The sequence below is a fragment of the Parasteatoda tepidariorum genome, chromosome 10 (assembly GCF_982258835.1).
Source record: "Parasteatoda tepidariorum strain Cologne lab strain chromosome 10, Ptep-v5.0, whole genome shotgun sequence".
Lineage (NCBI taxonomy): Eukaryota > Metazoa > Arthropoda > Arachnida > Araneae > Theridiidae > Parasteatoda > Parasteatoda tepidariorum.
The window spans coordinates 1,107,294-1,134,027 of NC_141764.1; the positions used below are offsets into that span (position 1 = coordinate 1,107,294).

Below are 26,734 nucleotides of genomic sequence, written 5' to 3' on the forward strand. Positions count from 1 at the left end.
TGTGTGATCGAGACTGAGTGGCAACAGCGCGAAGAGGTGAGTAATGTCGCAGTCACGTGTAGCTAGTCAACTGTTCAACGTGGACCATCCGTCGAAGTAGACGTGTTCAGATCGAAAAGGGCGTTACTGTTGAGATAGGCTAGTTCATATCGAAGTGGGAGTTTTGATCAAAGTAGGCAAGTTCACACCACGTCCGGGTCACCAATGTGGAGAGAGTACTAACCACCCTGTCAACCTTTGTCTATGAAAAGGTATCCCACTGTAGAATCGAGTAAGCATGTCTTATATACTAGTGAATTGTAAATTTGTAGTGGTAGACACACTACAGTAACATACATCAAAAGAACAGCAACGTCAAAATGAAAATAGGAAGATTTCGCACTTTTACGTAAGCTTCACTAAGCTCCCGTAAGTAAGATTTGAAGTAACTACGCATGCTAAAGTTATTTTTTAATGCTACATATCTTTATGTTTAGTTGGTGTGATTAACGCTACAAAGACAAGTCTACAAGCGCGCTGTATATAGCTGTTAAATGTTGGTTTCTCTTTAAGATAACTTTCGAACTTAAAACATGAACATCGAATGTGAATTTGACGAAATATATTGATGAAATTTAGAAATGAATCGTGTGATATTACAAAAATTGTTTAAGCGAAGACATACGTCCATTGTAAATGTTTGCTTTGATTTTTTTTGTCAAAGTTAACATAATAGCTCTTTTAACATACGGATTTTTGCGAAATCTCTTATTTTCTCTTACGTAAGTTTGATATTTTTTCACGGGCCATGCATTTTTCACGAGAATTGACGCATGCGCATTAAGAGTGCTCATACACAATTATTTAAAATTTTACAGTCTCTGACCAAATTATTAGACGCACTTAAGATTCCATGCATAATCTTAATTATCATGCAATACTATACAGCTTTTTACCCGACTGAAACCGGTTTGCACTTGTTTACATCCGAGTATCAATGGGTTAAATAAGACGATATATAATATAAATTCGGTGATTGAATAAATTAAACGATATATTATATAAATATAGAATATTTATTATATCAGGTATTATATGAGTATATTATAATAGATCGATCAAATGATTAGATGCACTATAGTTTTATAATAATCACATGTTTTGCACGAGTTCATAGGCAATAATTTGAACATAAATGTAATGGGTTATTATTCAAGAGCTATTTTTATATACTTCCTATTTGTATTTATTTTGAACGTATTGCATTACAATGTTAACCCATTGATACAGGAGTGCAAACCGGTTTCAGTCGTGTAAGAACAACAATGCTGTAAAATATAACAGTATAATTAAGATTTTGCACAGAATCTTTAGTGCGCCAGGGGCTGCATGTTAGGGAGTTAACGTACATTTGCGAAGTTTCCCTCATGAAATGAAGAAGTATGTTACGTGTTTTTAACTAAAAAGTAAATCACCTCTTCTTCGCCAACAGAATGAAAAGAGAATGTTATCTAACAAAAAAATATGTGATTGATGAACTTATTGAATCTTTTCTAAAGCATACATGAGACTCCCCACGAGGGTGCAGTATCCACTTTCTCAATAATAAAAACGATACTTCACCCATCTTTTTGACCATGGGTTATACCTATGTGTAACTCTTTTTCTTCAAGATGCTTCAAGTTTATTGAGCGCAGACATCAGAAAAGAAATGGTGGTTTGAATCATTTCCTCCACAACTTTTCTATTCAATGTCAATCGAAAAGTGTTATGAAAGCAAAGAAATGTCGAGCATTTATTTTTCGATCATTATTGTTTGAATTGTAGAAAAAAAATGGAAATTGATTTCTTTGATATATTGAATAATAATGGAATATTAATGAAGTAGATAGTTCGGAATCTCAAATAATCATTAAAATAACATTGCGTCTATGTATTAACAAATGAAAATGTATTCATCATTTCTCTATCAACTGTTACTTGGATTAGTCTACGAAGGGTCCGAGGGTGGGCGGTATCTGTCCATCAAAGAAAATTAAACTGTTCTACTGTAAAGTGGTCGACTCCACGTGCAGGCCATCGGGCTACCCAAGCAGGGGAACCCACCCTTCTGTAGAGGATCAAAATTGCAATAGCATGTCTTCGGATCATCCTCAGGGATGTTTCCCGGACCGTCGCCAATAGCCCATTGTGCAGCTCTAGTGAGACGTAAATAAGGTACCTACCTATCAAATGTTTTAAAAAATTGATTTTATTTAAATTAGAGAGAGATTTCATAAATGAATGTTATGTTGCAACTTAAAGTATGTATTTCTCCGTGATCATTCTTGCATGTTTTATTTTTAGAATGGTATGTCTTTCAATTTTTAAACGACTCTTAAAAATTCAAAATATGTATATTATTTTAGCTATTTTACTTTATTTTGTCATCTAAAATGAAAGAAACTGCTTATATTTTAATATAAAATAAAATAAACTCAGTGGCACAACAGCCCATGGAGGGCCAAGGCCTACTGTGCCCATCTCAGTTTTCCTGACCTTGGGCTCTGGGGTGCAGAAGCAGATGTTCCGGTTAGGTGGTCAGCCGAACGCGAAACCCCCAATGTTTAGTTCCCAAGCATGATTGATATTCATTTATCGACCCACTGAAGGGATGAAAGGCTGAGTCAACCCGAGGCCGAGGATCGAAACCAGGACCTGTAGCACGGGAGCGCGAAGCGCTACCACTGAGCCACCGTCGTCTATATTTTAATATGCTATTAATAAAAATCCAAATAAAAGGGAAAAACCTGTAGCTTTAATTTAATGCTTTAAATAATGCTTCTAAATTCTGTTTCCACTGAATTAACTGCAGGTTGTTTTACATGCATAATACAATTATTTTAAGTTAAAAACTTTCAAAATATAATATAATATAATATAATATAATAAAATATATATATATATATATATATATATATATATATATATATATATATATATATATATATATATATATATATATATATATATATATATATATATATATATATATATATATATATATATATATATACATACCAAATAAAAGAGACAGCATGCCTCATTCATAATGTTCAAAAAATAGAGAAGGATATGTTTTAAAAATGTTCTTACATTGTTCGAGCGAGTCTTATTTTTTCAATTTTAGAAATTGTAGCTTGTGATAAGTTTAGCTGTTCTAATCATTTTCACTTAGAAAGGAGAATGAAACTACATGAGAAATAATTCAACAAGAATTATAATAAAAACTTTGATACTCCAAATAAAAATCAAAAATAATTTAATTATAGAAATGCTATTTACATTAAAAAACAAACAAAATATTTTGTCATTCACCCATCATGTCCCAAAACGACAAACACCCTTTTAAAAAAATAGCAACCCTATAAGCAGACATGTTCGTAAAGTAAGTAGAAGCGGCAACTAGACTAGTCAATGAGATCATGGACGCAAAACATGATGTTTCACGATTTTCTATTCTTCATAAAACGACATTCCCGTAGAGTGGTGACCACCTCCACCTCCAATGTGGACGCCACCACCTCCGTGATGAGGTGGAGGCTTTGTTGTGGGTGGAGCAGCAGTTGTTGGAGGAGCGTCAGTATGTCCACCAAATCCTATACCGTTCTCCAGTTGGATTCCAAAGAATAATTTCTTCTTCAAATCGAATTTCGGCCTGAGAATTGACCTCAGTAGCCCAAACGAAGGCATGATGGTGATGCTGACAGAAGGAGCAGGTGCCGGGGTGGGCTGGTGATGGTGATGGTGATAATAGTTGTCGTTTCGCTGTGATTCGTGCGCGTAGTTTGTTCGGTGTGGGGGTTGGCGGTAGTGGTGCGGGGGTGCTTGATGATGATGAGAGGCTGGTTGTTGGTGTTTATGAGATGGATCTTGTTGATAATGATCTGTAGTTTGGTGGTGATGAGGGGGTTCATGATGGTGACGTGGAGGCTCGTGCTGTTCTTGAGACTCTGTTGATTCATATTTACGGTGTGCGGGCTCAACCTAAGTAACGATAAAAACATGTAAGTACGGTCCCAGAACAAATTATTAGACGCACTATAAGATTCTATGTATAATCTTAATTATTAGGTGACACTACACAGCTTCATTGTTTTTACGCATCTGTTTGCACTTGCTTATGTTCGTGTATCAATGAGTTAACATTGGCATGTAACAGGTTAAAAATAAATACGAATAGAAAGTATATATGAAAAATCACCCGAATAAAACCCCATTACATGTATGTTTAAATATAAAAGTATGTCATATAAACTCGTGCAAAGACATGTAACTATTAAAAAGCTACAGTGCCTTCAATAATTTCATCTAATTATTATAATATACTAATATAATACCTGATATAATAAATATTCTATATTTATATAATATATCGTCTAATCGTCGAATTTATGTTATATATCGTCTATTTTAACCCATTGATATACTAACGTAAACAAGTGCAAACAGTCACGTAAAAACAATCAGGCTGTATAGAGTATCACCTGATAATCAAGATTTTACACAGAATCTTAGAGTGCGTCTGATAATTTGACCAGAGACTGTAAAAAATTAGAAAAAAATTTTTTTAAATAACTTTAACATTCTGCAGTATTTTCAAAGGCATTATTTTTAATATATAACAAAAAATTATTTTAGAGAAAAATAATGATATCATAAGACTATTACATACCGTTGTAGACACTTTCGCATGATATGGAATAAAAGATATTACCGAAAATTCCGTAACATTTTCCAGAAGTAAGCATGATGAAATGTTTTGTTTTGCGTCATCAAGCATTGTTGACATTTGTTACTTGTTGTTTCCCGTTCTAGGGTATTCCCTAGAGGGTCGTTCTAGGGTGAATCTTCATTTTATGCACTCATCCCATATTTTTATAAAAAAATTTTGCTTTTAGGATTTTTGAAGATCGCAGAAAGTTAGGAAATATCACAAAGGTCAAATAAACTGGTGTAGTTATTTTAGGACTCAAAGTTGATTTGCGGTCAAACTGACTGCTCTGGTCATTTGCTTTTTAAATTATTTAACGGATTAGAAGCCTCAGTGACGAAAAATAGCATAACTGAGACGTTAGATGGGAGTTTCATGACATCCAACGTGTTAACGATCAGACTTCAAAATTCAGAGAAATTGCTTTAAGGCTCTTAAATATTACTTCATGTTTGTTAAATGCATTAGAATATGTAAAAAAATGTGTAAATGAACAGAAGTAATGAACTAAAAATATGCTTGTAAATTTAAATATAAATATAATTAAACAGGAATAAGATAAATTAGTTAAGCATTTAGTAAGACATCCTTTTAGTTTTAAAATAATCTACTTTTTGCTTGCCACACAGTTTTCAAATAATTACAGTAAGAAAATTTATTTCCCATAAATATTTATTACTTAGTTAAACAAACGTTAATGATAACTTATTTGCATTCCCTGGCCATTTTATTAGACATATTATAAGATTCTATGTAAAATCTTAAGTATCAGTTGATACACTTTACAGCTTTATCGTTTTTACACGACTGAAACCGGTTTGCACTTGCTTACGTTAGAGTATCAATGGGTTAAATGAGACGATAGATAATATAAATTCGACGATTGGATACATTAGACGATATATTACATAAATATAGAATATTTATTATATTAGTATATTATATCAAATTAGACCAAATTATTAGGCGCACTGTGGTGTTGTAATAATGATATGTTTTGCACGAGTTTATAGGCAATACTTTTAATATTTAAACACACATGTAAAGGGTTTTTATTTAGAAGATTTTTCATATACTTTCTATGTGTATTTATTTTTAACGTATTGCATTACAATGTTAACCCATTGATACACTAACGTAAGCAAGTGCAAACCGGTTTCAGTCGTGTAAAAACCATAAAGCTGTAAAGTGTATCAACTGATACTTAAGATTTTACATAGAATCTCGTAGCGCTTCAAATAATATGGCCAAGGACTACTAATTCCACTCAAAACAGTACATACTAATTTTACAAAACCTATACTCATTTTCTGCAAACGTTCTTTGTGCCTGCATATTATACCTGCATAGTATTTTTTAAACGAAAATTTTTATTATGTCTGCAGTTTATTATGAGGTGTTGAATCTAAAATTGAAATTAAAATTACTTTTCGAAAAAATGTAATATAAGTTATTAACATAGGATATTGAACGAGTCCAATATAAGTTTGAAACTAGCGAAACCAAAAAAGCTTCTTTACTTCTTACAAAAAATTGTAATTAATTGTAATTTAGTATTTAAATAAAAAGTGGAAATTATTTTCCTTATTATATAGAAAACATTTTATTTTTCGTCACTATTTTAAATCGCTTTAAATTAAAATCGTTCGTTAAAATCGAAGTTAAAATCGTTCAGAACAAAAATTGTATACAAATAAGTAACCAATTTTCATGTAATAATTAACCTATTTTTCCAATATCAGTTTTTTTAATCCAAATCTTTTTTCAATTGTTTTTAAGAACATGTAGCAAGTGACGTTTAAATTTTGTCGAAAAATTTAGCTTTTGTATAAAATTTGAATGTTTTTTTTTTAAAATTCCTTGATGTCATATTCCATGAAATTAAGAAAACTGTTTTAAATAATATTTATCCACCTTATCTTCTATTAGAGGTATAATTTCGTATGAAACCTTGAATTTTAACTAATTTTTTTTCTGCATTCTGAAAATTGGCAGTCAAAAAATCATTTAAGTCTTCAATGGTCTGACATTTTTTACTGCATTGATATTTAATTTCTTATTGAACGAAACTCATAAATGGAAAATAATAACAGAAAATACTTCAATATCTTTCATTGGAAAAAAAAATTCTGCCAAGCGGTGAAAAAAATATAATTTCTCTAAGAAAGCGAGAAATGATTTAGTTTCTCTTCTTCCCATATTCAACTAAAAGTATTTTTACGACTAGGAAATTTTTTTTTCATGTCCGCCAAATATTTTTTTTTCTTCTTTTTTCCGCAAAGATTTGTCTCAGAAACTGTAAAATAAAACTATAGAAAATTCCGATAACTGTGCAAAATTCTTTTAAATATTTTCTTAAAATATAAATATATATATTTGATTTCGTTGAAAAATTTTTATAGAAAAAGGTGAAAAATATGGTATTTCAAAGTTTGCAGGTTTTTTTTTTAATATTTTTCATTTTTATAAAAAGCTAATATCAAATCAGATTGAACTTAAACTAACATAAACGAACGAATATTTTCTTTTAATCTCTGACATTACATAGAATTCGGATCTTTTCAGTTGAACTTAAGTGAGAAGTTGACTATCAAACCAATCCAAAATTGAAAATCACTTAATTTTTTTTAAAAAAAGTTTAAGTAGTTAAGTTTTTTTATAAACAGATCATAGAAGACTTCGAAAACATTCGGATGCTTTTAGCAATTGAATGTAAACTCGATTAAATTTAAACTCAATCAAATTCAAAAGATTAAAAGCAGGTTTTAAAAAAGTTGGAAAAATGTGACCCACTCTTCCCTTTTTTAAAAGCTTGTTAATAATAAAAATATAGGAGGGCTTCATTAAATGGCTCCTTATTTTGCTCAAAATAATGTTAATAAATAGTTAAGTGATATGCTTAAATGAATGTTTATAAATTAAATATGTATTTTTTCTGCCCAATTCAATTTTTCTAAATAAAGAATACTAATTTTTCTGCTCAATTTAATTTTTCTTATTAAAGAATACTAATTTTTCTGCTCAATTTAATTTTTCTAAGAAAAGAATACTAATTTTTCTTCTCAATTTAATTTTTCTAAATAAAGAGTACTAATTTTTCGACTCAATTTAATTTTTCTAAAGGAAGAATATTAATTTTTCTGCTCGATTTAATTTTTCTAAATAAAGAATACTAATTTTTCGACTCAATTTAATTTTTCTTAATAGAGAATACTAATCTTTATGCACAAATGATTATTTATAAATTAAATACATAGTTATTTATTCTGTTCAAATCGATATTTTTTTTTAGTTAAACAGTTAAATATTATGCTGAAATTAATGCTCATAAACTAAAGAGTTAATTATTTTTCTGAAATTAATATTCATAAACAAGAAAGAATATATTCTCAAAATACTTTTCCTTTCAAAATACATACATGATGCCTGAACTGAGATGACTCCGTATGTTGGTCAAGTAACAGATCCGATTTGTGATCTTTTCTTCTCGATTTTCTCCCTTTCTTTTTCTTCTTTCTGGGAACTGCCTCTTGCTCCTCCTCATCATCATCATCATAATCATCGACGTCATCCTCTTTCGGAGGCATAGGAGCAATTACTATAAACTGAGGAGACCCGTTACCTATAAAAATTGTATTGCTTTCTTTTAACACATCTTCTCAAATATATGCGCTGTTGGAAATTTCTCGGGGAAAATGGTTCAATAACAATTTATTGAATGGTTATTTTACCGTATTTAATCAAAACAGTCAAATAGCCATCAATAAAATGGTACTCAAACTGTTAAGTTTGAAAAAAACTGTTTATTAACTGTTTTCACCTAATATGGTTAAACAGCCAGAAACAACCCACTAGAACCACCTAATGAAGCTACTTAGTTCTTCGCAACTGCGTACATATCATAGCCGAGCTGGCTTAGCTGACAATTTCGTAACCGGCAGAACTGGAGTTCGATTCCTAGTGTAGACACCACAAAGTTTTCTCCATTCCCTTCAACACATGAAGAATTTCCAGTGTCCGGCACTCTCCAATGCCCATTACCTTACGAAACGACGAGCTCTTATGTCTAGATAAATAATTAATTTTTTTTCTTATGTTTTTGAAAAATGCTAGTTGTAAATGGTTAAAAAACCGTATAGTTTTGTGTTCATGGTTTTATAACCATTTTTTTTGTAAATGGTTTCAAAACCATAAAGGAAAAAAAAATGCTCTTCACCGTAAACTTTACGGTGTATCGGATGGTCAGAGAGCTGCCAGTTATTTTACCATAATTTTAGAATGAAAATTTTAACAGTGGGGTGGCGTATTGTGCGAAAATAATATTAAAATATGTTCAATAAAAAAAAAGCAGAGCTCCCAAAACAAAAAGCTCATAATTTGATCTAATAATATAAGATATTTCTTCTAACATTATTTTCAGAATACTTATTAAAACTTTAAGAAAAAAAAGCATACAAGTAGGAATCGAAATTAATACTTAACTGGGAGAAAGAGCAGACACGCTATGTTAATCTGTCCGTAGCGCAGAATTACAGTGTCAACATAATAAATGACATCTTTTAAATGGAAGGCAACAGAAAAACAGTTGAACGAGGATTATCAAACTCAAATGAAACATGCTTTAGTGTTTATTACAATCACTTTCCCCGACTGTAATGAGTCAGGTGGCTATAGTATATTTGTCTTTTTTTTCTAACTTAAATATTATTTGCCACCTTTATTGCGTATATTTTTTGTTTTCATTTTTGATAAGTTTTCTTAAGGTAAGTACGATCTTTATGTCTGCGAAATGTTTATCTAAAAGGATTTGTATTTTATTTTATTTCGCAACTGTCGTTGAACAACCCACCCAATTTCGAGTTTACAACTACCAACGTTCAACTCCGTAGCATTGTCATTTTGAACGCGATCCAAAAGACAAAGGAACTCCTGGATCAAGTAATCGGGCAAATGTACCTTCGTGGTGGACTTTATGATTGAACTAACGCACACAAGCGTTACACGGAAAGGAAAACCACGAAAATCTCCCGTGATTAGCCTGGCGGAAAGAGGACTATCCAATGATCCGTCTACCAGTGAGATTAATAGACGGTAACTATGTTTTATAGGCACTGGAAAACTTATTAGACTGATAATTGTTTTTTCAAAACTTTAAAGATCTAGAGAAATTGAACAGAAGTTTTGCCTAACAAAACTTTCCACATGGCAGTCATTTGAGAGTTGAAGTCTTGTTTTAATAGAGACAAAACAGTACAGAGGCATAACTTTTTTTGTAGCCGCGCTGGCTGAGGGGATAGAGCGTTCGCCTTCCAATGAGGTGAACCGGTTTCGAATCCCAGTCGATACAAATTGCGCAGCCGACTTGCAGCGACCACAGTACTGACGTGAAATATCCGCAGTGGATCATGGGTTAGAATCCCTTTGCCGTAAGGGTAACCGTAGTTGGTTCTCGTGATCTTCCTTTCCCTGTGACGCAACTGTGTGTTAGCTCCATCAAAGAGTCCTCCACGAAGGCAAATTTCTCTCAATACTCGATCCAGGAGTTCCCTTGTCTTCTGGATTAGGTTCGAAATGACAGGGCTACGGAGTTGAACATGAGTATCCGTAAGCCCATAAAATTGGGTCGGCTGTTCAACGACGGTTAAGATAAAAGTAAGAGTATAATTGAGAAAAAACTTAATTTTTTTAACTGTTTCCTTACCAATTTTTTTTAAGAAAAAAAAGCAAAAAATCAACATATTTTTTTTATTTCATTAATAAACATTTCTATTGACGAACTCTGCTATGCCCGAGTTTACTTGGGATAGTAAATATTTGCAATATATACAAACCCGAGTTAAGTCGGGATAATTCAAGGAAAACGTTAATTAACAGTGATAAATATAAGTTTAAAAATAAATCTTTAAAAAAAATTTATTGCCACAAATAATTACCGCTTTTTCCTTTGCTGTCAGACAAAATTTTCTGCAGAACATTCACGGAGTCAGGGTGCGGCTTCCTGGGATCGAGAAACTCTTCCTTCGGTTTGTCCTCTGGCACATAATGCACGACGTACAGTGGATCTTTGTCCGTTGATGTTGCTTCAGGTGGAGCTGGCAACACTTCCACGGATCCGGGACTGGGAGCTGTAATCAACTCTCTGTCATCCGGCACGATATCCGGCCCAAGTTCATGTTTGTTCATCGAAGCTCCGATGGGCAACTTCGCACCGAATCCCAATTCATCTTTACGCTTGCCAAACCAATCGGGATGCTTTCCATTTCTCAAATAACTGTCCTGCTGAATATAAATAAAATTGACTTATTATTTAGCACAATTACCCGATATTTTTACTGCTTTTTATTTCAAAAATATCAAAAATATTATCAGGCACCTATTCGACGCAATATGAGATTCTATGTAAAATTTTAATTATCAGGGGATACTATACAGCTGTATTGCTTTGACGCGGCTGAAACCGGTTTTCACTTGTTTACGTTCGTGTATCAATGGGTTAACATTTAAATACAATACGTTAAAAATAAATACAAATAGGACGTATATAAAAAATCTTCTGAACAAAAACCTATTTCATGTGTGTTTAAATATAAAAGTATTATATATATAAACTCGTGCAAAACATGTCATTATTAAAAAAACTACAGTGTGTCTAATCTTATATAGGTCTAAATATTATAATATACTAAGATAATACCTGATATAATAAAGATTTTATATAATATATCGTCTAATTTTTCCAGTTGGTGAATTTATATCATATATTGTCTCATTTAACCCATTGATACATGAACGTAAACAAGTGCAAACCGGTTTCAGTCGCATTAAAAACAATAAAGCTGTTTAGTATCATTTGATAATTAAGATTTTATGTTGTTGTAGTTCATTTACGTCGCACTCGAGCTGCACAATGGGCTATTGGCGACAGTCTGGGAAACATCCCTGAGGATGATCCGAAGACATGCCATCACAATTTTCATCCTCTGCAGAGGGGATGGCATCCCCGCTTCGGTAGCCCAACGATCTGCACGCGAACGGTAGAACAGTTTAACGAGGACCAATACCGCACACCCTCGGTCCCTACGCAGACTGATCCAAGTGGGTCACCCACCCGCACACTGACCGCAGCCAGTGATGCTTGACTTCGGTGATCTGCTGAGAACCGCGTTTTAACGATCAGTCCACTGCGGGACGATTAAGATTTTACATAGAATCTTACAGTGCCTCCAATAATTTGGATAGGGACTGTAGATGGCGACACTGGAGAGCAAGAACAATCGCAGCCCCTCCGCCTTAATAGCTGATGACAACAACAACAGCAGCATATCATTCAAATCATGTTGCATTTAAACATTAAGAATGTTAAACATTAAGTATAATTTATGTTTCGGAGTATTTATTATATTATGTGACTGAAGTAATAAAAAAGAAAACTTTCAAATTCTGCATTCCTCTCCAATCCTTAATATTGTCCATAATGTTTGGAAAACGACATTTTCTGCTTTCAATTATTCAACTTAATCTTTTTATGATCCATGAGTTAAAGAGAGAATTATTCAGAGTTAAGATTCAAAGGAGAATCAGAAAGTATGATAAATTGATAAAACGTATTTTTTAAAAAAAAAAAAAAACAGTTGATTTCTCTTATTTAAAGAAGTCTTCTTTAGTACAAGAATTAAATGTTTTTAAACTATACTTCCAAGTAAGAAAAATAAATAAAAATGGAAAATTTGAACTCTTTTTTCTCCGTGAAATTTATGGGGTTCAGGTAAAAATATTGAGATGATGTCACTGAGTAAAAAACAAATTATTTCTACTCCGTTAAAAAACAGTATATTTTACCTTAATCTATGAAAAAATATAGTTACTGAATAAATATTCTATTACAAAAAATATTCTTAGGGTATTTCAACTTTTGCTAAGCCCATTAATATATATATATATATATATATATATGAAATATATATATATATATATATATATATATATATATATATGAAATATATATATATATATATATATATATATATATATGAAATATATATATATATATATATATATATATATATATGAAATATATATATATATATATATATATATATATATATGAAATATATATATATATATATATATATATATATATGAAATATATATATATATATATATATATATATATATATGAAATATATATATATATATATATATATATATATATATATATATATATATATATATATATATATATATATATATATATATATATATGAACATATATAATATATATATATATATATATATATATATATATATATATATATATATATATATATATATATATATATATATGAAATATATATATATATATATATATATATTTCATATATATATATATATATATATATATATATATATATGAAATATATATATATATATATATATATTTCATATATATATATATATATATATATATATATATATATATATATTTCATATATATATATATATATATATATATATATATGAAAAAAGGGGGAAATAATAAGTAAAAAAATAACAAACAACAGTTTTTTTTTAAAAAAAAAAAAGGGGGATGAAATTTTATTTAAAAAACCGGAAAGAAAACCGGAAAAAAAAGAGGTATAATCTTTTCATCAGCCCACACGATTATATCCGTAAAACAGAGTGCTTTCTGATCCCTTTTTTCATATGTCTTTAATTTTTCTTTGTTTTATTCTTCTTTTTGAACTTATCTAATGGTTTCTGTTTACTTGCAGCTTAAGCGCAATAAATGAAACTTATTGTTTTACTTAACTTTCTTCGTGTTTTCTTGTATTTATTTATTTATTATATATATATATATATAATGATGATATAGATCTAGATAGATAGATATCTAATGATAACCCAACTGATAATTATTATAATCCTTTGCAGAGAGCCGTAAAGGCTCAAGGGGATAGAGCGTTCGCCTTCTAATGAGGTGAACCGTTTTCGAATCCCAGTGATGGCTGGTCGATACGAATTCCGCGTACGGCTTGCACCGACCACAGTGTTGACGTAAAGTATCTTCAGCGGTTGACAGATCATGGGTTAGAGTTCTCTTGTTGTCAGACTAACTGTTGGGGTATTCGTGGTTTTCCTCTCCATGTAATGCAAATGCGCGTTTTTTTTTCACGAAAACTGATTTTGTCAAATACTTGATCCAGGAGTTCTCACGCCTTCTAGATTGCGTTCAAAATTACGAGACTACTGAGTTGAACATTTGCAGTCGTAGACCCCGACACTAGGAAGGCTGTTTTAATAATATCCTTTGCAAAAATATTTTTTTTAATTCATTTAAACGCCAACCCATAAATATCTCGGTGGTATGTGATAAAATGGACTAATTCCATTTTTAAAAATAACGGCTCATTAACTAACACAATTGTTTTAGGTTGAGTCCACGCTATATTTAATTGAATAAATAAACAATGAATTGAAAAACTCACTCATTCGATTAATTGTGGTCAAAGCGTTTCATATGCGTTCATTTTTCTAAACATTCTTTTTTAAAGAAAAAAAAGAAGCGTTGTCACTTTGCTTTAACAGTCACGGACTGCGATAAATTTCCCTTTCGCGTCATTCACTTTCAAGAACTTACAAAAAAAAGGTTCGTCATTTTCAATTTGTTCGAAAAAAAAACTGTTCCTTTTTCTCGCATCGTTGACTACACATTTTCCTCACTCATTTGTTGACAGATTATTAGCTGATTATTAGCACTTTATTATCCGAACATTTTGCACTAACCTGAAGCTAAATGTTTACTTTTGAAAACGATTGTTTTAAATCTTCGGCTGTTTACTGTCCCAAAGGAAAAATTTTGTTTTTGTACATGATTTGATTTTTCTTTTTTTTTTTTTTTTTTTTTTTATAGCATAAAATTTTGAGAGGATACCACCATTCTACAAGATTCAACAAATATATAATAAAGCATGACAATGCAGAAATGTACAAAACGCAAAATAAAAAAATAAAGAACTTTAATATCAAAACAAAATATTAATTACAAAATCAGAAAGAATTTTCCACCTTAGACAAGTTTTCCGGCAATTTGTTGTTTTATTTAAATAGTTACTTCCGTTTTTAGCAGATTACAATGTATACAAATTCAATTAATGTTATGAACTTCAGGTTTTTCCGGGAGTTTGAAAGTTTACCGTTTACCATTTCTCTTACAGCTACATAAAAAAAAAAGCAGCACAGAAACATCTTAACATAAATGCCATATTCTCAATGATTAGTGGTCAGAAACTCAAACTGAATCTGAATTTTATTTTTAAATTTTTTATGTTATTAAAATTCACTAAATCAGTTTTAAAATTTAAGAGACAGGTATCTAAATGAAGAATTGACAGAAATCTACTTCGTGAATCAACGGTGACAATATAGAAAAAATATGATTCACTACAAAATGAAAAAATTTTGATCGCCTTGCGGCAATCACAGGTTGCCCATTTTGTTATCTTATTTATTTATTTTATTTTTGTAAAGAAGCTTCATTTATTTTTTCATCTTGAACATCTTTAACTGTTAATCCAGATCTGATCGGTACACAATTTCGCAGACATATTTAAATGCAGATCAGACACATTCTGTGCTAATTCTTCTAATGACTGAATAGACATTGAACAGCCAATCGAGATCATTACTAACATTTTCGGATAGGTACAATGGTTTTGGATGGAGATTGTAAGCTGCATCATACACCCGTTTCGGATTTATAAATTCATACATGAAATATGATTTGAAAGCTATATTTTATTTTTTTCAATTTTAAATGAATAGTGAATGAATCATTTATAGTGCGTGGAAGACAGTCTTGAGCAAGTTATTGGGTACGTAGACAATGGATCCTTTTATCCCTAACTGGTGATCAACACCCAGTTCTCGTATTTGCATGAAAGGGATTCGGAGAGCCACCATTCACTCTTTGGTAAGGTTCAATTCTCTCAACCACTTTTGTGAGGGACGGGCTTCATTGCTTGCGTTTGCGAACGGAATCCATACGTTTTTCCATTTGTGTGTAACGCTTAAGGTATTCCCGTCTACGCTCTTAGGCTTCGGCTTTTTCAGCCTCGGTAAGTTTAGGCCTTGGCATCCTTTTTTTCTTGCTTCAATTCCAGCTTTTGGAGCCGTGTCAATCAGGTTTCGACCCTCTACATGTGTGATATTCACCTGAATTAGCAATGAAAACGATCCAGTTTGAACTGTAGGTTAGAATTTCTGATTTTTAATTAAAACAATAGAAACAAAAATATCGTTCAAATGATGAAATTCTCTTTTATTCACAACTCTAGAAGTATTTATGAAATATCTCTGGTCCCATACCTCAAAAATAAATTCACCAACTTGATGCACAACAAAATTAAAAGTGAAAAAAAAAAAATAATTCTAAAAATAGTATCAAACAGCAGCGATCGCCATAGCCACACATGCGCACTGTTTACTATTACTCTTAATTATTGTAGTTGAAAATCGAGGACGCCATGAAATTCAAACTAAGACCCATGTTAATGGGCTAAAAAAACGGACTATTCTGAATAATCTTTGATCTGGATCGGAACTTCATTCCTAATGATTCGGAAAGGTGACCTCAAATATGCTAATTGATTAGTGTTGACGATATTTTAAGTTACTTAATCAGGCATAAAAACGTACTCTTGTATAAACATACCTTTTTTCAACGTATTTCTGACCCTCAAAATATAGAAAGTGTAGCTCGTTCACCAAGAGTTTGCACTTGGCTCCGTCGTCATCTCGTGGTATCTGACTATACTATTTCGCTATTTTTGGGAGAAGGATATGAACAATCTTGAACAAAGTTGCTATCTGGTGATCGTATGACAAAAATATTTATTTCGGAATCTTTATGGGCATTTTTTTAACATTAAATACTTTATAAATTTAATGATATTTCTCTCTTTTGAGGGAATAGTTTGTCCTTTTTGAAACATTTTGCTACAACATATTTAATTAGCTAGACTGACGAAAGGTAAGATCGAAGATGATAAAGCGAAGTAAGTGACTGAAAAAGAATTCACTGTTTGCATTTGGCGCTCATTAAGGGTTGTTTCAATTTCAAGCTCGGAGACGTTTACTCCCGCGCTGAAATAAACTCTTCGTCCGAGGAGGTGGAGCCTAGTGACAACTTCTGGTGAACTAACTATAGCCACAATATGAAAAATATAGCCCCAATAGTTGGATCAGAAAAGCAATCGAAGGTTAAAACCCTAAATATTAATCTTACTTTTTGCGTTTTTCCCGATATCTGTAGAACATTTTAAGCCCATCGAAAATATTTTGCACTTACTCAAAAAATTCGTTCGTTCTCAGACAATTCCAGCCGAGAAATAATATTTAAAAAATAATAATATTTATTATTTTATTTAGCAATAGTCAAAAATTTTTACGTCATTTTAGTGAATGTAGTTTCGAATGGCAAAATTTAAAGTTTGAATGAAGGTGATCGGAAAATTCTCCAAAAATCGAGTTTCAGAATTTTTTTTTTTTTAAAGTTTGCAAAGTAACTGTTCAAACAGAGGGATGTAAATAAGGTACAACTTCTACACTTTATTGCTTAAATGCAATCGTTGGTAATAAAAATTAATTTAATTTATTTTTTATACTTACATTTCCTATGAAACATAATATTTCTTTGAATTGACTCTGCATAAGACTATTACACTATATATAGACTATTAGAAAAAAAAGAATACGGTTTATGATGATGGAGTCTATGGTAAAGTGGTCACATGATAGTAGTGAGTGTACCATATTTCTTAAAAGAAATGTAACTATGCTTTCTTTGATTTTTTTTAAAAATTTAATTAAAAAAAAATTTTTTTCAAAAAATATATGCAAAATTTTAAAAAAAACGTTTTGTATTGTTTAATCACGAAATTAAACTTGTGTGTACTTCGTGAGAGCGATACGTTTGATTTTCGTATCTACAAACATCGCAAAATAATATATTTTTTTATATTTGTCATAACAAGTAATGAATTGAAGGATAGTTTATTACCCTGAAAGGAAAATTTCCTGCCATACTAATTTCTTACAATATGATTCGTTTTACGTTTTTTTTTTAAAGCTCAAGCTTTCAGAAGGATTTATTAATGGTTGACTGGTGACAATGCAGGCTGACACGAACAAAAACTGCCTTCAAATAAAAAAATTTTTTTAATAATAACAGTCTCTAGACAAAATATTAGACGCACTCTAAGATTCTACATACAATCTTAATTACCAGGTGATACTCTATACAGCTTTATTGTTTTTATGTGACTGTTTGCACTTGCTTACGTTAGTCTATCAATGGGTTAAATCAGCCGATATATAATATAAATTCGACGATTGGATACATTTGACGATATATTATATAAATGTGGAATATTTATTATATCAGGTATTATATTAGTATATTATAATAATTACACCAAATGATTAGATGCACTAAAGAGTTTTAATAATGACATGTTTTGCAAGAGTTTATAGGCAATACTTTTATATTTAAACATACATGTAATGGGATTTTATTCAGGAGATTTTTTATATACTTTCTACTTGCATTTAGTTTTAAAGAAATTGCATTACAATGTTAACCAATTAGTACACGAAATTAAACAAATGCAAACCTGTTCCCATAGCTCAAAAAAAAAAAAAAAATCTGTATGGTATCACCTGTTAATTGAGATTTTATATAGAATCTTATAGTGTGTCTAATAATTTGACCAGAGTCCACTTTGGATCTTATTCCAAAGCATCTTTATTCATTATTTATTTGAAAAAATATAATTTTGATAAAAAAGCTTGAGATATTTTTTACCAATTTCGGCCGTACTGTATTGAACGATTACGCACGTAACACTATACGCACGGTGTAGGTTTGGACAAAAAAGTTTTTTTCTTTCATCAACCATTTTGCTTTACTTCCTCTTAAGTATGATTGAAAACGCGGAAGTTTGTTTACAGAAGAGGAAATAAATTAAGATTACTTTTTTAAAAATTGTTTTAACTCGCAGATTTTCTGATGAAAACAATTATTAACCGATTCTTAAGAGCAAAACAAAAACTGACATATTTTCCTCGACAGAAAAGTATCATTTTGTTAAGCAGTGGCTCGATACAGCAATTATACCAACATTTTAAACTATACAACTTTTATACTATTTTTTGTTTACTTTTTTAAATAAAAAGTAGAGGAAATTGAAACTATTTGACCGAATTATTCTGTTTTTATTAGTAGTGTATTTAAATTAAAGATTAATAAATCAATTTCTTGTTGTTGTTTTTGTAGTTCATTTACGTCGCACTGGAACTGCACAATGGGTTATTGCATAGGTCTGGGATACATTCCGGAGGATGATCCGAAGACATGCCATCACAATTTTGTTCCTCTGCAGAGGAGATGGCACCCCCGCTTCTGTAGCCCGACGACCTGCGCGCGAAGTCGAACACTTTACGGCAGAACTGTTTAACGAGGACCCATACGGCACACCCTCGGTCCCTACGCCGGCTGATCAAAGTGGTCACCCACCCGTTTACTGATCGCAGTCAGTGATGCTTGACTTCGGTGATCTACTGGGAACCGTAACCACTTAACGATCAACCCACTGCCGGACAAATCAATTTTTAAATCAATAAATTAACAACATTTTCAAAATAATAAATTATTTTAAATAAATTTCTAAATAGAAACGGCATCCCTAAAATGCACATTGAATGTTTGTCCCTGAATGACCTTAACAAACATCTCCTAGAAGCATTCGCAAAGCCCACAATAAATCCTTCATTGGCTAGATAAGTAGTCAAAAAGTTGTGAGATCCTTCTTAATTTCGTCACAACCATTTCACAATACAGTTTCACACCCACACTGAACAGTTTAATAGTCAGAAAATTGTGAAAATTCTTTCTTATTAACCCCCACTTCACAGTTTATGTTCGTTCTCTCGGATTATTAGAGTGATACATGCAAAGGCCTTCTGGGAGGAATTGGTGTAAGCCACTGTTACAAAATTCGAGAATGTATTTGTACATGGCATTCGTTTTTTAAATGTCGACATTTTTTCTATGCAAAATGCGTTAAATGAAAAACTGCACATAATACAGTTCCTGTCCTGATTATTAGATGCACTTTAAGTTTCCATGTAAAATCTTTATTATCAGTATATACTATACAGCCTTATTGTTTCTACGCGACTGAAACCGGTTCACAATTGTTTATGTTGGGGAATCAATTGGGATAATATGTAATATAAATTCAACGATTGGATAAGTTAGACCAGTGTTCCCCAATCCCCGGTCCACGGACCGGTACCGGACCGTGGATCAAATGGTACCGGGCCGCACATTTCATTGAAACTGAATTTAAATTCCTAGGTTTGTACCAAAAATTAAAAGTATCTGTGTTCCATTATTTTATTTATTTAAAAAAAAAGGGCTCCCGAAGGTAGTGACATAAATTTTTTAACGTTTTAAAGCGATTACTCCCAGATGAAACCATCTCATTGCAAAGAAACAAGCTCAAGGTTCCCATTAATTTATTGTTCTAGTAAATTAAAATGTAAAATCACTTCATATTTATTTTTTGGTGCAACTGTATTTTATTTTGAAGGCATGTTTAAATACAATTAAATTAAAATTAATAAATCAAAATAATCTGAAATATAAACAATCAACGTCCCCACCCCCTCCTACGGCCGCGGTAAAATTATCAAACGTTGACAGGTCCGCAGTGATAAAAAGGTTGGGGAACACTGAGTAAGACGATATATATTATATAAATATAGAATATTATATCAATCATTATATTAGTATATTATAAAAATTAGACCAAATTAATAGACGCACTGTAGTGTTTTAATAATGACATGTGTTGCACGAGGTTATATGCAATACTTTTATGTTTAAACATACATGTAATGGGTTTTTATGTAAGAGACTTCTTATATACTTCCCATTTGTATTCATTTTTAACGTATCGCATTACAATGTTAACCCATTGATATACGAATGTAAACAAGTGCAAACCGGTTTCAGTCGCGCAAAAACAATACAGCTGTATAGAGTATCACCTGATAATTAAGATTTTACATAGAATCTTAGAGTGCGTGTATTAATTTGACCAGGGAATGTACTAACTAATTTTCTGGTAATTGAAATCTCACGTACTTTTTTGCAGTATGAATAGTTCGAGTTAATCAATTCTAATTAATTTATGCTAACGATGTCTAATGCAACAAAAACATGCTTTCTCTGAATAAGCATTTTTTTTCAGCAGATTTTTTTCCGCAAGGGAAGGAGGATAGCAGTAATACGAAAAAAAAGGGATCTCAATGGACGAATCGAAAGAAAAGCTGTAAAGAATTAAGGCCGATTAACACCTTGCCAGTATCGCCCGAATCCAGTTCAGGCAACTACTACGTGCAGTATCTGTGATGCCCGAACTGATTTCGGACAAGAGAAAAATTAACGTTTCTATTTTGTGAAGCCCGAGCTGAGTTCGTTTCGACTTAAGTATACTTAATTCGCTATTTTCCTAATAGATGGCATAAGTGATCCTAGTTTTTTACTGATTAGGACTTCACTGATTAGGAGGGAAATGTGGGTGGGGGTCTTGGGATATACCATACTGTAAAAGATTTGTAAAATTTATGTATTGAGGATCATATTGTTGTGTTTTTATATTATATTGTACTAGTTATAGTATATTTAGCTTTGATGTTTTGTTTCATTTGCTCCAACTGAATATGTGTGTGTGTGAAATCCATTACTATTTTATGCGTATGTAAAAATTACAACTACAGTAGTTATTGCATTTGAAATTTAATTTTTGTCTTAAAAAAGCCATTTTCTAACTTTTATAATAGTATAAAGAACAAAATTAAACAGTTAAAAAAAAAATTTTCATTTTTGTCCATTTTTCTGAAATATATGTCACTGTTTGGGCGTTAATTTCTTTTTATGAGTATTTCGTTCTGGAACTATTAGCCCGTAAGGCCGCCATAAAAGCGGTGTGGCACTGTCACTTATTGAGTCAGTATTAGGGCTGTATCGTTGTCAGATTTCGAAGGAATTTAATGACTAGGGGAGAGTGGGGTCAATTGTAACAGGGTACGATTGTAACAGAGCAAAAATTTCGAGTGTCGGGTTCTAGATTTGGTTCCTAGGTGGCGCACAAGGTGTATTTAATAAATCTACATGTACACCCCTTCTGGCAACCATTTTTATGTACTTTTGAAAGAGTTACATCACAAAAGATATTTTCACGCTACGTAAGTACTTTTTTTGATATTAGAATATTACATTGTAACAAATTAATTTTGTTTAAACAAATAAAAATTATTAACCGAATATGTAAGTTGACACCTTAATTAACATTTCAAAAAAGAAAAAGATTGGTTTTGTTAATTAACTAGCATTGTTTTTAACAAATGAAGCTGAAATGGCGTCTTGGGGAAGATTGTAACAATAAGTAAAGGAACAATTGTAACAGCTGAAAATAAATAATCTTATATTTACAAACCATTACTTAACTCTTTAAGAACCACCAATAGTTTCCTATATCATTTATATTATGTTGCATGTGCATTATTTTATTTGTCATCTTTCACAGCATAAATTAAAATTCTTGACCCCTTAAAGTTAAAAGTTTAACCCTTTAGGTCTCTGCTCATTATTATTTTTACTCCTAAAATATCACTACTATTTTGATCAATAAAAAAAATATATCACAACTATGATAATATGTATAATTAACTATGTTTTAGTTGAATTTATGAACTGTTACAATTGACCCCGTAAGTGGGGACAATTGTAACAAGTGCACGACTGTCGAAAATTGTTAATAACTAATATAATAACACTTAAAATAAGGTATTTATTTATTTTTTCTAGTAGAGGATAGTCTACTTTTCTCGTCTGTCAATTAATACTAATAATATATAGGATTTTTTGTTAGTTAAAAATAGTTAAGTAAAAAATGTTACAATTGACCCCACTCTCCCCTACAATTAATTGTCAGCGTAATTAATTATTCTAATTATATCAATTGAGAAGTGAACAGGAAAATTTTCCGAACCCTTAAGTGTTAAAATGAATCGAAAGTGCTTATACTAACAAAGAAAATAACCGATGTGAAACTGATCAATTAATCTGCTAAATCTTATTTTTATGCTTTGATATCATGCATAAAATTTGTGGTGTTTATTTCAAAGTGATTATCCATGTATATGTTACCGGCAAAGTTTGAAATCTGGCATTCAATAGAATGCCTAAAACTAGCCGGCAATGTAGGAAGCAATTTATATATCGCACATTTCCTATACATTCTATAGAATGCCAAATGAGAAATCGGCAAAGTATAAAGTACATCCCCGATTCGTTTCGTATTGTAATGAAATGTAATTCAAAATTTCATTCAAGCCTGCCATGTTGCAACAAGTGGGATAATTTCTTATTTTTTACATAAAAAAATTTGATTCCCTTAATAAGAAAGGCATAAATTATGTTTGGTTAAAACTTTCCTTTTTCTTTACACATTTTGAAGAATTTTTTTTCAATGGCACTCTCATTATTTTTTCCGAATAACATTTTCATTTTTGAGAATTCCACACATTATTTACAAAATAACCTCATCAGGACGTTTTTTTTTATACTTCGCCTAAATGGCATTTGTCATTCTATAGAATGCCCAGGAAAGTATGTAATACTTCTCATATTTCATACCTTGCCTAAAAACATCCGTCATTTTCTACAATGCCTAGTCACTATATACAATGCCTAGGCTTTCTATAGAATGCCGGAATTTTATACTTTGCCGGTAACATATATATTTATCTCATGTAGCACAGTTGTAGAAGTTGTAGTTGTTTTGGAACAATTTATTGAACCACCGATAGATGGCGGAGTTTATCATTAGATTGTTACCGTAACTGCAAACTAAGATTTTGTAAAAAAGCAAGAACATCTACATTGTAATGTAGTAGTAGTTATGTCTACCATTGTACCGTATTAATCATGTTAACTATTTAAATATATTTTTGTTACTTACCCCTTGGTAATTATTGAGTAGTTTTCCTGTGCCATCAAGAAAACGAGAAAAGGATATATTCACTAATAATAGTAATAAATCTTCGGTGTATTTACCCTATTAGAATTGCTTTAAGTTGAAAAGCGAAAACAGTAAACTGGGGTATTTATTGATCTATTTGCAACACTATAGTTATTTTTTCAGTTTGTAAGGTTGTCTTAAGCAATAATTTAAATAGTGTCGAATAGTTAGTTATATGTTAAGCACTTATTCAAAATAATTTTGCATTTTTATAGAAATAAAAATCTAGTTACGAAGTAAATATTTAGATTAATTTTCAATTCTTTCAGAAAAGGCTGTAGAAATATATATATATATATATTATAATATATATATATATATATATATATATATATATATATATATATATATATATATATATATATATATATATATATATATATATATATATATATATATATATATATATATATATATATATATATATATATATATATATATATATATATATATATATATATATATATATATATATTTTATAATATATATATATATATATATATATTTTATAATATATATATATATATATATATATATATTAAAATCTTGATACGTAATTTGGCAGCATTTGAGGAACTTTTCAAGTAATAAATGTTTATTTAGCTCATTGTTTTCTTGACTGATTTTCATGAGTTGAGCTCTTTTTTTTTCTTCATAAATCCGTGCGAACGAAACTTTGCCTTTTACAAACATTATTAAACTCTAACTTCTTCAGCAATTACTATAACAAAGCCGGCTTAATGTGTGTACATGTTCTCAACAACTTCTTCAATAAGTAATTAACTTTATTGAAACTTATCCCAATGAGTGAAATCCCTAATGAGTGAAAATCACTTTAAAGTGTAATGAAATAATAACAGTGAGGGGATAGCAGTTATCGACAATGTCAACCTTCATATCTATGAAAAGGTTACCCCACCGTAGAATCGAATTAACATGTCTTATATACTAGTGAATTGGAATTAAATTTTTTTAGTGGTAGATACACTACATTGGTTAACAATGGATCAGTAGTTTTGCTAAGTGATTCCAAAAGAATCACAAAGTGTGATGAGCTGCAACGAGCAGGGAATGAAGTCCTCTAGCAATAATAATACCAAAATATATTCTTTCTTTTTTTTAAAAAAAAAAGTAAAAGCTTTTAGTTTTATGAGTACTTACCTGGTATATTGGCATGGATTGTGGATCATCACGAGTTGAGTCAGTTGTTAAGGACCATGCTGCGATACCTAAAATTTTGGAAACAAAGAAATTACTTAGAATTCTTTTTTAAATAAAACATTGTATTCGTTTGTATTAATAGCATGCAAACGGTTGAAAATGTTAAAACTTCCCTAATTTTTAGAAGACATTTCATTTTCGAGTATTTTAAAGTAACGTAATCTTTTTAAACGACAGTTTTGACAATAATTAATTCAACGTAATGAAAGTTAAAACTTTAACACTAAACATACCAACATTTAATCTATATACCTATTTCCACAATAGTCGGTCATATGATCGGACTTTATGTTTCTTGATTGAATGTATGAGATATAGAACTGTAGATTAAAATTTTGCCAAATATGTAACTAACTGCATTTTTGTTCATTTTTTTTTAATTTCACGTTTATATTTCTTGTTGCCCCTGTTGAGAAAATAGTTGTAAATAATAATATTCTTCAATTATGAAAACAAAAATAACATTTTGATATCATAGATCTCTTTTAAGATCTCCAATAAGTCGTAAAAATTTGAAATATTTGCAGAATCTTAATATTTGAACACTTTTAAGCAGAATTTTTAATTTTATATGATATGAAATTTTTTTTTCACAAAAAAGGTCTTTTTTAAACTACATTATTCTTTAATAACACCACAGATTGTTTAGACTAATAGTAAAATAAAAAATAAAGTACCTAAGGAGTTTCGATGTGCCATCTGCTCCGAAGGTTTAATGTAGCTCCTAGCTCATTTCACCAAAATTACGGTAAAGTAACCCAGAATCCACAACAAGGTTGCATTTCAATTCCACCCCAGGGCCCACCCTATCTCCAAATCAAATGATGGGCACCAGTTTCTTTCTAATCTTTCAAACTTACACTTCATATTTTCACTTATATTCGAATGTTAGCATCAGTCTCCGGCACATCCAGCCAAGCACGGGCTAATAAAATGAAGATCTCGAGAGATAAACTTTTACAACAAACTAAAAATAGTTCTTATTGAATGAAAAAAAAATGTTTTTAAAAAAAACATGCGGAAAACGCTATTAAATCTACAATAACTTTCTAACAAACCGGAATTTCAAAAAAGAAAAAGGAAAAAAAAAAGAGTTAAGTTCATTTATGAAAAGCTCGACGAATTTTAATTTTGTTGTTGTATTTCAGCGACACATCCAACATATGAATGAGTATAGCAATCGGAGCATCTATTGACACCATCTATTGACAATTTCCGCCATTAAATTTCAAAATTTCTGTTTAAAAAATTTTGAAGCTTTCAAAATAAACATGCTTTCTACCCTTCTTTCTGAGATTTTTAATTTTGAAATCAATCAGTCAGCCACATGGAACCCTATACCTTCAGTCTCTGGCCAAATTTTTAGACGCCCTATAAGATTCTATGTAAAATCTTAATTATCAGGTGATACTCTATACAGCTTTATTGTTTTTACGTGACTGTTTGCACTTGTTTACGTTAGTGTATCAATGGGTTAAATGAGTCGATATGTAATATACATTTAACGATTGGAAAAATTAGACGACATATTATATAAATATAGAATATTTATTATATCAGGCGTTATATTAGTATATCATAATAATTAGACCAAATGATTAGACGCACTGTAGTTTTTTAATAATGACATGAT

General features: G+C 30.7%; 1 protein-coding gene across 2 annotated transcripts in view; it reads right to left on the reverse strand.

Moving 5' to 3' along the window:
- Window positions 1–3,263: 3,263 nt before the first annotated feature.
- Window positions 3,264–26,734, reverse strand: part of LOC107440862 (uncharacterized) — a 30,438-nt gene continuing 6,967 nt past the window's right edge. Inside the window, exons 2-5 of one of the 2 annotated variants that reach the window (XM_016053926.5) lie at window positions 25,042–25,109; window positions 10,666–11,008; window positions 8,152–8,354; window positions 3,264–4,005 (exon numbers count right to left, since the gene is read on the reverse strand). In XM_016053926.5, coding sequence (XP_015909412.1) covers window positions 3,475–4,005; window positions 8,152–8,354; window positions 10,666–11,008; window positions 25,042–25,109 — 1,145 coding nt within the window. In that variant the 3' untranslated portion in view covers window positions 3,264–3,474. Of the gene's footprint in view, window positions 4,006–8,151; window positions 8,355–10,665; window positions 11,012–25,041; window positions 25,110–26,734 lie in introns of both variants that reach the window. The other variant, XM_016053925.5, reaches the window with a different exon arrangement.